We start from the raw sequence: 14,468 nt of genomic DNA, 5'->3' as shown, positions 1-14,468 counted from the left end.
ACCAGTTTGAATAAATTTACTCTCAAAATCACCTGGACTTTTTTTGTGAAATCTTTCCTGTATCAAGTCAATAACCTACACAGTAGAGGCCAGCCTGAAGCAAACCTGCTCTGGGTCCTTGTCCCCTTCTGGTGACACTGCTGGAAAGGTAAACACTTTTGTCCTTCTTTATATTTATAAGGAAAAAAGGAATAAAGGGAAATATATTATAACTCTTCAGGGGAAAAATCTGTTGTTTTGGAGTGAGATGGTCAGAATTACAGTAGAAAGAGGTTAATATATGAGGCCTGAATTCAGCAATACAGCAGCACCTTTTATCTGTTCATGGTTGTGCAGCTCTAGTTCTTCCCAATAGCTATGAGTACTTTATTGGGGATATATGAAGCTTTTATTAAAATACCAATTGCCTTGGAGATGTTAATACTTGGTCTTAAAAATGTATATCATATTAACTAAGAGAAGTGAGGGATGTTAGATGATAATAAATCCCACCTGTTTAAGAGTCTGTAGAACAGAAATGCATGACAGGAAATAAAACACAAAGCACAGTGGAAGAGCCTTCAACTTTTAACCTTATAGCTACTTAAAAGTTTCTTCTATGCCCAACAGACAGACTGAAAGTTTGAAAGAGTGTGAAATAGCCAAAAGTATAATATGTTGAAGATGCACACTACCCAGGAGTAAGTAGAGAGAGATTCCTGGCTTAGTTGTCTAACAGCAGGTTTTATGCACAGAAGGAGTGATAAATATTGAAGCCAGTGGACGTCTGAGTAGAGAAGGAAGAGAGGAAGGAAGGAAAGAAGGGAGGAAGAGACAGAGAGAGGGAGAGAGCAGAGAGGAGAAACAGAGAGAAAGCACAAAGGGATCAGAAAAGCTAATTCAGAAGGTGCCATTTGTAAATTTTTATGCTTCAGTTTCACCAGGAAACTATGTGTGTGCTGGTCGTGTGTGTGTGTGTACATTCATGTGTTTATACTCACATGTGTATGCTTTTGTGATAGAAAATGCTTTTTCATATTTCCTAATTATAACTGTACATGCAAACCTCTGTTATTAGTATATGTCAGTTTAGACATACAAAAAACAGATATTTTGTTGTTTTCAATAGACATGTCACTGTAAAGAACTTTTTGATTTGAGACTTTGGTTTTCTTTCCATCTCTTTTCTTTCATTCTGTCTCCCTTTGCAGTTAGAGTGAGTGGACCCTTCTCTTCCCTCCTCTCTATGCTCCATGTTCCACAACACTGCTGAAAAACAAGTGTGCCCATGCGACTGAAGAGTCTGAAATATTGTTTTTATGTTGTTTTAGTTCGAGTCTTCAAGCTTTTAAAACTTTTCATCTCAACAAACAGCTATTTTTCACATGCACAAGCAATATATTTTATTTGTGTATTTTATATTCGATTATACTGATTGCTTCTGTCTATGCTGTAGAACTTTCTAAGACACTTTAAAGAAAGGGATGTAATTATATATGTATAGAAATTTTACTATCATTTTCTGTTTTTGTATGTAATGTAAAATCTCTAATACAATGACTATCAGGTCAGAATTCAAAAGTGATTTTTACAAATGCCGATATCCAATTGTGTCCTAAAACAATGTTGATATCTAAATGTACATACGTGAGGAAAAAAGGAATCTAAATTTCTAAGTTAATTTAGCAAATAACCTTAATTTATATTAATACCCTTGTTTCTGATCATTAACAGAGTATATTCTTAAGGAAATATATGGATTTAATTGTCTAGAATGTTTTTGTCCTATCACCTTAAACTGGAATATGAAGGGATCTTTAAAAATTGTATATTGAGGTTATTTTGCATATAAAGATTTATTTATTTACTCATTTATTTATTATTGCTGTTCAAATACAGTTGTTTCCATTTTCACACCCCACACCCTCCTACCCTACCCATCTCCACCTCCCACCCTGGAACCTACCCTTTTTGGCTTTGTCCACGTGTCTTTCATACATGTTCCTTGATGCTCCTTCCCCTATTATCTTCCATTATCCCTCTCCCCCATCTCTGTGATTACTGTCAGTTTGTTCTTTATTTCGATATATCTGGTTATATTGTAATCAACAAGACAAACAAGCAAAATGTAACTATTATTATTTTTATGTCTAATAATTATAATGTTCATTAGGTGAGCACATTCCCAATTTGGAGAGCACTGTACAGATCAGCCTTAGATCTTAATTTCTCCATAATGTTCAAGATTTTTTTTCATTGTAACCAGTTTGAGAGATTGATATTCTATAGAAAATAAAATGACGTAGTTCAGGTAAGTACAGTTTTCTTTTTTGGCTTTTTATGTCAACATTTTCAAGATATTATATAATTTGCATTCAGTAAGTTTAAATTTCTGTATAATTTCATGTACTTCAATAAATGTTAACACTTCTACCACTACAATTGAGGTAGAGAACAAATCTGTCACCTAATAAAGCTCTGTTATTTCTCCTAGCTGCCAATGCTCACCTCACCCCCATTCAAATAAAAGATCAGCAGAACTTGATAACTGTTCTTAACCATACAAAATTTCATATACCTAAAACAAATAGTAAATTCAGGACAAAGGCATTCCAGACTCCCACAGGAGGGAACATAGAGGAACAGAATGGAAGTAGAAAAGGAGTGTTTGATTCTTACAAAGTGTAGAAAAATATAAGCTTTTTAGGTTGTAGGGGAATGAGGCTATAATATAGTTGTGTCATACATACACCAGTTTTAGTAGAGAAGAACTATGATATGGATGGACAAGATGGAAATAAACTCCCTATTCCTTAATATTCTGTAGGCAGAGGAGATGGAGATACAAAATAGCACAGTGGTGAAAGAATTCATCCTCCTTGGTCTGACTCAGTCTAGAAATATTCAGCTCCTGGTCTTTGTGCTCATCTTCATTTTCTACCTCATCATCCTCCCTGGGAATTTCCTCATCATCCTCACCATCAGATCAGACCCTGGCCTCTCTGCACCCCTCTACTTCTTTCTGGGAAACTTGGCCTTTATTGATGTATCCTACTCTTTCATTGTGGCTCCCAGGATGTTGGCAGACTTCCTTTCTGAGAAGAAGGTAATCTCCTACAATGGCTGCATCACTCAGCTCTTTTTCTTGCACTTCCTTGGAGCAGGGGAAATGTTCCTTCTTGTTGTGATGGCTTTTGACCGCTACATTGCCATCTGCCGTCCTTTACACTATTCAACTGTCATGAACCCTAGAGCTTGCTACACCTTGCTGTTGGCTCTGTGGCTTGGAGGCTTTGCTCACTCCATCATCCAAGTGGCCCTGATCCTCCACTTGCCCTTCTGTGGTCCAAACCAGCTGGATAACTTCTTCTGTGATGTGCCACAGGTCATCAAGCTGGCCTGCACAGATACCTTTGTGGTGGAGCTCCTGATGGTCTTCAACAGTGGCCTGCTCACTCTCCTGTGCTTCCTGGGGCTTTTGTCTTCCTATGCAGTCATTTTCTGTCGTGTACGTGGGTCATCTTCTGAGGGGAAGAACAAGGCTCTGTCCACATGTACCACTCATGTCATTATTATACTGATTATGTTTGGACCTGCCATCTTTATCTACACTCGCCCCTTTAGAGCCTTACCAGTGGACAAGGTGGTTTCCCTTTTCCACACAGTGATCTTTCCTTTGTGGAATCCTGTGATTTATACACTTCGTAACCAGGAAGTGCAATCTGCCATGCGGAGATTATTGAGATTGCATTTTATGGGTTTTAGAAGTCAAGATGGGGGATTTCATAAATCAAGATGAGGAAATTTGGCTCCAAGTCATTTAACAAATATAGTTTTTCATTGATTTCCTTTCATTTGTTAGGCATTATTGTAGGCAATGAGAGACAGTTATGCATAACAAGGGAAAAAAGGTAATGTGTTTAAATCATTTAAAAGAAATATTAGAGTGGTTGATATAGAATGGGTAATTTAGCTGTTAAATTTTATCTGAGTATAAGGGTGGAATTACTTAGGTCTTTTAGCCTGAGATAAGAAGTTCTATTCTGTCACCCCAATAAATACAATGAAAGTTTAAATAAAATACAGTAAAATTTAAAAGTTTAATGCTATTCTAATTGCAATAAGAGTGCATTTAAGCAACAAAGTCACTCATTCACAACAATTTTTTTATGGTTTTAGAGTAATATCATCAGATTCTAGGCAGAGATCAATAGCTGCAAAACATCAGTAAGACCAAAATGTTATAGGCTGACCTATATATATATCTACATGTATATATTTGCCTCCTCCTCCCCAAATTTAGTAAAGGGATAAGAATGGGAGATTAATGACTTTAGAAAACTATCATGAGATTTTTTTATTGATTTTTTCAGAACTTTGATTATTACTAATGGGTTTTTACAAATCTTCCCTGGATGTTGAAATTAGCCCTCAATGATTGCACTCTGATTATGACAGTGATAGTTAATTCGTACTACAGACTTCTTTGGAGATTATGTAAATCAGCCTAGTTATTTTTAATTCAACAGTTTTAATGCAGAAAATTAGTTACTGATAAACTCTTTTAATGGGTATACAATCATTCTCTATGCTGGATATCCAGGTAGTTATTAAACAACCCCACATAACTATCAATAAAACTACACTGCCCAGTAATCTATACCTGCAATAGTCAGGAGACTGAAAACCAAGAAGCCACTTTCTAGCTCCTGACTGAAGGAATACACCACTAAGCTGTGGTCTGGGATCAGGAGAATGACATGTCTTTCATGTTATTGCCTCTATACAACTAATTTTTTTCTAAATTCAAGTTTTACTTGAGCACATTTGATATAAACCCTAGATGCAAATGTCCTAGAAGAATGTGTTTGTATGTTGACAACTTCTTTTAAAAACACAATACAAAAAATAGGGGTAAAATATAGGGTCATAGTTTCATAATCCTATAGGTGAGAAATGTCAGTGAGGTATAACATAACATAGAAAATTAAAAAAATACCTTTGACATGTTAAAAGTATATGTGTAGGCAAAAGGTATAAAAGTGATGAAAATCTGCCCACCACATGTGGTGTATGTTTATTTTCTGCACAGTTATGGAAGTTTGCATGGAAATTGAATTGAATGTTTCTTTCTTACCACATGATGGTCCAAGGGAGCATCCATGCATAAACATTAGAACTAAAAAGTCATTAATTAAGAAAATTAATAAAAATAATGAAATGTTAATTCATTTAATACATTTAGAATTTTAATAAGTGGTGGCTGGGTGGCTTAGTTGGTTGGAGTGTCATTCTGTACACCAACATGTTGTGGGTCCAATTCTTGGTCAAGGCACATACCTAGGTTGTGGGTACAATCCTGCTTGTGGTGTGTACTGGAGGAAACTGATTGATGTTTCTCTCCTGCATCAATGTTCTCATCCCCCTCTAAAAGCAACGAGACATGTTATCAGGTGAGAATTGGAAAAAAAAAACAACCATAAGAATAAAGATCACTGATTCTGGCTAGTTTGTAGAAGAATGTTGTTCGTGTATTACAACAATAAGAAAAATAGGAAATAAAAAGCACACTTTTCTACAAGCCTATCAAAGGGTGGCTGAAGAGAGGAAGCCTTATTGTTCTGAGCTCCAGAGAGAGAGAAGACCTGTTAGATGAGCAGAGATCTATGGTGACATCCATATCTGTGGGCAAGTATCTAGTCTGGATATGGGCAGATGGAAAAGTCATGTTGCCATAGCAGTGAGGAACAAATATCATATGATCTCAACTTTAACTGGAACATAATCATCCAAAGAATAAAGCAAGCAGCATATAACCAGAGACATTAAAATTAAGAACAATCTACCAATAGTCAGAGGGGAGGGGGAAGAGAACAGTGGGGAGAAGGGTTTTCAGGAACTCCTATAAAGGACACATGGACAAAACCAAGGGAGAGGGTGGAAGCAAGGGAGGGAGGTGGATTTGCATGGGGTTGGGGGTAGTGGTGGGGAGAAAATGCAGACAACTGTAATTGAACAACAATAAAGTAATTTTAAAAAATTAAAAGAGAATATATGAAGAAAAAATAGAAAATAATCCTGCCATAGTTTGAGATATTCTGTAGGAATGAGAAAAGAAACAAGCTGAGCTTTTAATGACACATGGGATGTAGAAAGATTAAAATCTAAAAAAGCTACAAACACAAAAATAAACAGCTAATTTATAAAATTTTCTCCACTCCATCCCCACCCCACATCTATATCAGTAATTTGTTCAGAAAAGAAGTAGTGGAGCAAGAAATGAACATCAGAGGAATTTGTGTTCCTAGACACTGCTATATTGCTTGACTGTTGGCATCTACAGAGTTGAAATCTAAGGGAAAAAAATTATCTAAACACTGACTCAAAACCTTCCCAGCTGGAAATACTGACAAGATCAAAAGTAACAATTCCTTGGTGGCAGTTGGCAGATGTTGGCAGTAAAAGTAATCTGAGCTAAATTCAATATAATTAAACATGATTCCAAGTCCTATCTCAACTAGACTTTGAAGGGATTTGAATGATTTAATTGTCATTTTGATTTCTGGTCAGACAAAAAAAATTTAACTCTCTGAAAACCTAAGCAAAATAAAATTAAATATTCTTCTTCACTTTCCACTACATTTCTAGTAGTGTCAAAATATAACTTAAAACATTAGAATCTATGACAAGAAAAATATTGGTAGACAAAGACTATCAGTTGAACCATATAATGGTATTCTCAGAAAAAGTCTTTAGAAAACTATTGGAAACGTATTTAACATGATAAAAGGATAAGGACATAAAGATTTCAGGAAGGAAGTGCAACCCCTAAATATAAATGGACATGCTAAAACTGAAAAGAATAATATTTGAAAGAAGAAACTGGGAGGAATTGACAGATTGTGTTAGGGAGAAGGACCTGAATTTCTGGTCTTCTAGAACCAGAAGACATGGTTCTTCTTCCTGTAGAATGGCATTAGAAATCATGGTGTGACTGCTAGGTGTGTTTCTTGCTAGTGTGGTGTCATTACTCTAGGTCCTCTCCTAAAAATGTGAGGGAATATATGTGTGTATACTGACCTGCACATGTATGCATATCTAAAAACCTCTGTGTGACAATCTATATTAATACATGGATTCACACTGATGTCTCCCAGTTTAATCCATTATCCCATGGATCATTCTAGCCTCTTCCCTTTGTTTATCTGTAAACTCACACTTCAAAGTGAGAAACTTGGATGCCATGACCTACTCTATATTTACTTAAGTGTTTAGTATCAGTGTGACCATAGACAGTAGCTGGAACACTGGGGAGTGTCCCACATTGACCAACATGGTGGTTAGTGCCACCAGGGGAAGTTCTTACTCTGAACCCACCAAAAGGTAACAATATGAGAGGACATGGCTCAAACACACAAAAGCTAGTCAGATGAATTGCTAGGGCCCTTCCTTGCCCCCAGCATGACAAAAGCTGGCAAAGTAATTGGGCAGAAAAAAAATGCTTCCCCTACCTATCCCTGTAAGAACCAGGCTTTAGCAGGAAAAAGGGGAGTCCAGCATTCTTTCAGGTCTGGACAAGGAACCTGAATCAAACCTCTTTCCTTTTGCACCAGCACCTGCCTCAGGAGTTTGGCTTTTGTCATAACAGGCAGCCAAACTCATTTTGTTCCTTTACTGATGTAGACATGAATAGAGCAGTATCAGAACTGTTAACCCCTATACCATGGGGAGCATCTATTAACTAGACCATAATGTTTAACTATAGTTCCTTTTGCTATTAGTCTTACAGATTTCACTAATTTTCAATGTCTTTTAGGTCAACCCCTTTCCCTCCCATCCATGTCAGTGAAGTCATTTCATATTTGTTACTTTTTTTGGTCAGAGACTGTGACTCATGCTAGGATCCCACAATCCCCTAAACAATTTTTTAAGTTTACATAAATTAAGGTTCATTTTATGGTATAAATTTCTATGAATTTTGATATATCCATAATATCATAAATTCATCATTGCAGTATTATACAAAAAATTCACACTCTATAAAGTCTCTTTTGCTTCACCTATTCAACCTCACATCTTCTCCTTGCACCTTTGACAACTATAGTATTTTAAATTCTCTCTATAATTTTATTTCTTCTAAAATGTTATACATTTGAAATCATTGAATTTTTCTGGATTCTATGATATCTTTATTTTTCTTTTCCTTCTATCTTTCTTTCTTAAAAAAACATTTATTTATTTGATTGTTTAAGTACAGTTTTTTGTCTTTTACTCCCATCCCACTCCCCCACCAGTGTTCTCATTTCCCTCCCATTTCCACCCCTTTTAGTTCTTGTCCATGTGTCCTTTATACTTATTTCTGTAAACCCTTTCCCTTTTCCCCTGAAATTTCTTCCCCTCTCCCATCTGGTTCTTGTCAGCCTGTTCTCAATTTCAGTGTATTTGGTTATACAATGCTTGAGGTTTTGTTTTGTTTTTTATGCTCCTGTTAAAGGTGAGATCATATGGTAATTGTCTTTCACTGCCTGGCTTATATCACTCAGGATAATGGTTTCCAGTTCCATCCATACTGTTGCAAACGGTAGGAGCTTCTTCTTTTTTTTTTAATTTTTATTTAGTTATTTTTCAAGTACATTTTTTGTCTATTTCTCCCATCCCAGCCCCCCCTGCCCCGTTTCCCCCCTCCCTTCCACTTCCCCCACCCCAGTCCTCACCCCTGTGTCTTTCATACTTGTTCCTCAAAATCCCTCCCCATTTTCCCCCTTAAATTTCCTTCCCTCTCCCCTCTGGTCACTGTCCCCTTGTTCTCTATTTCAGTGTCTTTGTTTTTATTCTATTTGCTTGTTTGTTTTATTGTTTAGCTTCCTGTCAAAGGTGAGATCATATGGTATTTGTCCTTCAATGCCTGGCCTATTTCACTCAGCATAATGCTTTCCAGTTCCATCCATGTTGTTGCAAAGGGTAGTAGCTCCTTCTTTCTTTTTGCTGCATAGAATTCCATTGTGTAAATGTACCATAGTTTTTGGATCCATCCATTTACTGATGGGCACCTAAGTTGCTTCAAACTCTTGGCTATTGTAATTGTGCTTCTATGAACATTGGGGTGCATAGGATCTTTTGGTTTGGTGTTTCAGGGTTCTTAGGATATAATCTTTGGAGTGGAATTGCTAGGTCATAAGGCAGATCCATTTTCAGTTTTCTGAGAAAAATTCCATATGCTTTTCCATAGCGGTTGTACCAGTCTGTAATCTCACCAACAATGGATTAAGGTCCCCTTTTCTCCACAACCTCTCCAACACTTGTTTGTTGCTTTGTTTATGATGGCCATTCTGACTGGTGTAAAGTGGTATCTCATTGTGGTTTTAATTTGTATCTCTCTGAAAGCTAGTGATACTGAGCATCTTTTCATGTGTCTCTGGATCTTCTGTATGTCCTCGTTGGAGAAGTGTGTGTTCAAGTTATTTGCCCACTTTTTAATTGGGTTGCTTGTCTTCTTAAAGTGGAGTCATGTAAGTTCTTTGTATATTTTAGAGGTTAAACCTTTCTAAAGTATCATTGGCAAATATGTTTTTTCATACATTTGGTTCTCTTTTTATTTAATACTGTTTCCTTTAGTTGTGCAAAAGCTTTATATTTTGATGAGATCCCATTTGTTTATTCTTTCCTTTATGTCCTTTGTTCTAGGGAACATATCAGTAGAAATGTTGCTGTGTGAAATATCTGAGATTTTTCTGCCAATGTTCTCCTCTAGGACTTTAATGGTGTCACGGCTTACACTTAAGTCCTTTATTCACGATGAATTTATTTTGGTGTATGGTGTAAGTTGGTGCTCGAGTTTCATTTTTTTGCACATAGCTGTCCAGTTTTCCCAGCACCTTTTGTTGAAGAGACTATTTTTACTTTATTTTATGTTGCTGCCCCCTTTGTCCAATATTAATTGGCCATAGAGACTTGGGTTTATTTCTGGACTCTCTATTCTGTTCCATTGGTCTATGTGCCTGTTTTTATGCCAGTACCAGGCTGTTTTGATTATAGTGGCCTTGTAATACAGTTTGATATCAGGTATTGTGATCCCTCCTACTTTGTTCTTCTTTCTCAAACTTGCAGCTGCTATTTGGGCTCATTTATGGTTTCATATAAATTTTTGAAGTGTTTGTTCTATGTCTGTGAAATATGCCATTGGTACTTTAACAGGTATTGAATTGAGTCTGTACATTGTTTTGGGTAGTATGGACATTTTGATGATGTTAATTCTTCTAATCTATGAACATGGTATATGTTTTCATTTGTTTGTGTCTCTCTTGATTTTTTTCTTTAATGTTGTGTAGTTTTCTGCATACAGGTCTTTTACCTCCTTGGTTAGGTTTATTCCTTGGTGTTTTATTTTTGTTTTTGCTATATTGAATGGAATTCATTTCTTAATTTCTGCTTCTGCTTTTTCATTGTTGGTATACATAAATGCCTTTGATTTCTGGATATTGACTTTGTATCCTGCTGTTTTGCCAAAGTTGTTTATTGGATTGAGCATTTTGGGGTGGAGTCTGTAGGATTTTCCGTGTACACTATCATGTGGTCTCCAAACTGTGACAGTTTAGTTTTTCTCTTTTTGAATTGGATGCCTTTTATTTCCTATTTTTGTGTGATCTCTGTGGCTAAAACTTCCAATACTATATTGAATAGAAGTGGTGAAAGTGGACAACCTTGTGTTGTTCCTGATCTTAGTAGAAAGGCTTTTAGCTTTTGCCCATTGAGTATGATGTTGGCTGTAGGTCTCTCATATATGGCCTTTATTATTTTGAGGAATGGTCCCTCTGTTCCTACTTTGCTGAGTGCTTTTAATAATGACTGGGCACTGTACCTTATGAAATGCTTTTTTTGTATCTATTGATATGATCATGTGATTTTTGTCTTTGCTTTTGTTTATGTGATGAATTACATTTAGTGATTTGGGAATATTGTACCATCCTTGTATCCCTGGGATGTATCCTACTTGGTCATGGTGTATGATCTTTTTAACATATTTTTAGATGCAGTTTGCCAATATTTTGTTGAGGATTTTAGCGTCTATGTTCATCAGCGATATTGGCCTGAAGTTTTCTCTCTTTTTTGTGTCTCTATCTGGTTTTGGAATTAGGATGGTGCTGGCTTCATAAAAAGAGTTTTGAAGTTGTTCATCCTTTTGGGTTTTTTGGAATAGTCTGTGAAGAATAGGGGTTAGCTCTTCCTTAAATGCTTTGTAGAATTCTCCTTTGAAACCACCTGGTCCAAGGCTTTTGTGTGTCAGTTTTTTTATTACTCTTTGATTTCATCAGCTGTTACTGGTCTGTTCAGGCTTTCTGCTTCTTCATTGAATTCTGGAAGATCATATTTTTCTAGAAATTTTTACATTTCCCCTAGGTTTTCAATTTTCTTGGCATACAGATCTTCATAGTAATTTCTTACAATCTTTTGTATTTCTGTGGTGTGAGTTGTGAGCTCTCCTCTTTCATTTCTGATTGTGTTTATTTGTGTCCTCTCTCTTCTTTTCTGGATGAACCTTCTTAAAGTCTTGTCTATTTTGTTTATGTTTTCAAAGAACCAGCTCCTGGATTCATTGATTCTTAGAATTGGGCTTTTAGTGTCCATGTTATTTAATTCTGGTCTGATCTGGGTTATTTCTTTCATTCACTTTCTCTTGGCTGTCTTTGTTCTTGTTCCTCTAGTACTTGTAAGCATAAGGTTAGGTTGTTTGTTTGAAATTTTTCTATCTTTAGGTAGGTCTGTATTGTTTTGTTAGGACTGTGTTCACTGTGTGCAATAAGTTTTGGGTTGTTGTGAGTTCATTTTGTATTTTTCCAGAAACTATTTTATTTATCCCCTAATTTCATTCTTGTTGCATTCATTATTGAATAGCGTGCTATACAATCTCTGTGGTTTTGAGTGTTTTTAGGTCTTCTTCCCTTGGGTTTGGTTTCTAGTTTTAGTTTCTTGTGGTCATAGGAAATGCTCGGGATGATTTCAATTTTCTTGAGTTTCTTGAGGCTTGTTTTCCATCCTATCATGTGGTCTATCTTTGAAAATGTTCCATGTGCATTTGAAAAGAATGTATACTTAGCTTCTTTGTGATGAAGGGATCTATATGTATGAGTTAAGTCCATTTCTTCTAGGGCGTTGTTCAATGCCACAATATCTTTGTCAATATTTGGTTTATAAGATATGTCCATTTTTTACAGTGGAGTGCTAAGTTCCTACTATAATTGAGTTGCTGTCAATATCTTTCCTGAAGTCCTCCAAGATTTTCTTTATGCATGTGGGTGCTGCTATGTTGGGTGCATATACATTTACAATGTTTATGTCTTCTAGGTGGATTGTTTCCCTGAGTTTTATGAAGTGACCTTCTGGGTCTCTCTTTATGGCCCCTTTTTTGAAGTCTATTTGTCTCATATGAATATCGCTACCCCGACTTTTTTCCCTGTCCATTTACTTGGAAACTTTGTTTCCAGTCCTTCAATATTAGTTTGTATAGGTCCTTTGTCCTGAGGTGGGTCTCTTGTAGGCAGCATATGTGTGGGTCATGCTTTCTTATCCATTCAGCTATTCTGTGTCTTTTGATTGAAGCATTTAATCCATTTACATTTAAGGTTATTATTGATAGGTACTTATTCACTGATATTTTTGTAGCTGTGTTCCTCTCTGTCTCTCTCTCTTTTCCTTCATTTCCTTAGAGCAGTCCCTTTATAATCTCTTGCAGAGCTGGGTTGGTGGAGGTGTATTCTTTTACACTTTTTTTTGTGTGTGTGGGAAGCTCCTTATTGGTACTTCTATCTTGATTGAGAGCCTTGCTGTGTAAAGTAGCCTTAGTTGTAGGCCTCTGGTTCTCATTACTTGGAATATTTCTTGCCATTCTCTTCTTGCTTGGAGTGTTTCCATTGAGAAGTCAGTAGCTAACCTTATTGGGGCTCCCTTGTATGTTACTTCCCAGTTCTTCCTTGCTGCCTTTAAGATTCTCTCTTTGTCTTGGAATTTTGCCATTTGAATGATGATGTGTTTTGAAGAAGGCCTCTTTTGGTTCCTCTTGATTGGGACTCTCTATGTTTCCTGGATTTGTGTGAATTTTATTCTCATCAAATTAGGGAAGTTTTCTATTATTACTTTTTCAAATAGGTTTTCTATTTCTTGCTCTTCTTCTTTTTCTGATATTTCTATTAGTCAGATATTATTATGTTTCATATTGTCTTGCATTTCTCTTAATCCCTCTTCATGATTAATGAGCTTTTTTCTCTTTTTTGGCTTCTCCTGGGTGTTTTATTCTACTTTGTCCTCCATCTTGCTGATCTGATCTTCTGCTTCATCAAGCCTGCTTTTGATTCCTTCCACTATGTTCTCCAGTTCAGAAATTATATTCTTCATTTCCTCTTGGCCCTTGTTAATAGTTTCTATTTCCCATTCTCATGTTGATATAATTTTCAGTGAGTTCATTGTAGTTTCCCTGTAGTTTCTGGTAGCTCATTGTGAGGTCTTTGAGCTTTCTTTCTTTTTTTTTTTAATTTTATTTATTTATCTTTAGAGGGGAAGGGAAGGAGAGAGGGAGAGAAACATCAATGTATGGTTGCCTTTTGTGCATCCCCTGCTGGAAACTGGCCTGCAGGGAACCAGCCTGCAACCCAGGCATGTGCCCTGACTGGGAATCGAACCATGATTGTCTGCTTCATAGTGAGCTTTCTGATAATCAGTGCTTTGAATTCAATATGTGATAGCTGATTTGCCTCTATTTCATTTAGCATTCTTTCTGAGGCTTCCTTTTTTTCTTTCATTTGGGGGTTGTTTCTTTGTGTTCCCATTGTTTATGAGACTGTTCTTGTTAGCTTCATCTTCTCAAAGTGATTTGTTCTGGCTTCCTGGTTTTATGGTTTGAACTTCTGTGATATAATACCTGTGAGATTTAGTGGTGTGGTCTCCTTGATTTCCCAAGCTCACTGGTCTTGGGCTGTCCTTTAAGATGTTTCTGTTTTTGTCTTTGGGTTTTAGTTGTTGTTGGGGCTTTCCTTTATGTGTCTTCCCCACCAATTGGTTAACTGATGGTCACAGTGTCCACCGCCTATTGTAATTTGTTGTGCTGGTGAGGGCAGGTTATGTTGAAGGTAGTTCTTCCATGAGTACAAGGTTTTGAGGATTCTCTTTTGATCTTGTTTTGTTGTTTGTTCCGTTGTTTGTAATAGTAGTTTCTCCACTATTTAGTTGAATTTTCAAATAGGTCCTGGATTGAGGTTTGTGTAGTTTCTACTCTCTCCTTCACCTTCTTCTATTATCTGTTGGTGGTTCCTTCTTTGTTGGGTTTCCTCTTCCAGTGGGTATACTGGTGCTCACTGCTTCCACCTACTCTTTTTTTTTGCGATTGGTTGAGGGGAAGGAAAAATGGTTTATGACAGCAGGAGAGTATTCTATGATATTTACAGTAGCAGCCAGTGGAGAAGAGATAGGAGATCCTTTGGTTATGTATAGTGTTAACC

The 14,468-nt window shown here is 36.5% G+C and overlaps 1 protein-coding gene across 1 annotated transcript; it reads left to right on the top strand.

The window, feature by feature from the left end:
* The first annotated feature begins 2,815 nt into the window (after positions 1-2,815).
* On the top strand, positions 2,816-3,778 carry LOC119047418 (olfactory receptor 4N5-like). The gene has a single exon (XM_037142856.2). The coding sequence runs from the start codon at positions 2,816-2,818 to the stop codon at positions 3,776-3,778; it is 963 nt and encodes a 320-aa protein (XP_036998751.2).
* Positions 3,779-14,468: the final 10,690 nt, after the last annotated feature.

This window comes from Artibeus jamaicensis, unplaced genomic scaffold, assembly GCF_021234435.1.
Source record: "Artibeus jamaicensis isolate MK-2021 breed Jamaican fruit bat unplaced genomic scaffold, CSHL_Jam_final contig_885, whole genome shotgun sequence".
Taxonomy (NCBI): Eukaryota; Metazoa; Chordata; class Mammalia; order Chiroptera; family Phyllostomidae; genus Artibeus; species Artibeus jamaicensis.
The sequence above is the reverse complement of the archived record's forward strand: the minus strand, read 5'-3'. Positions and strand labels throughout refer to the sequence as shown.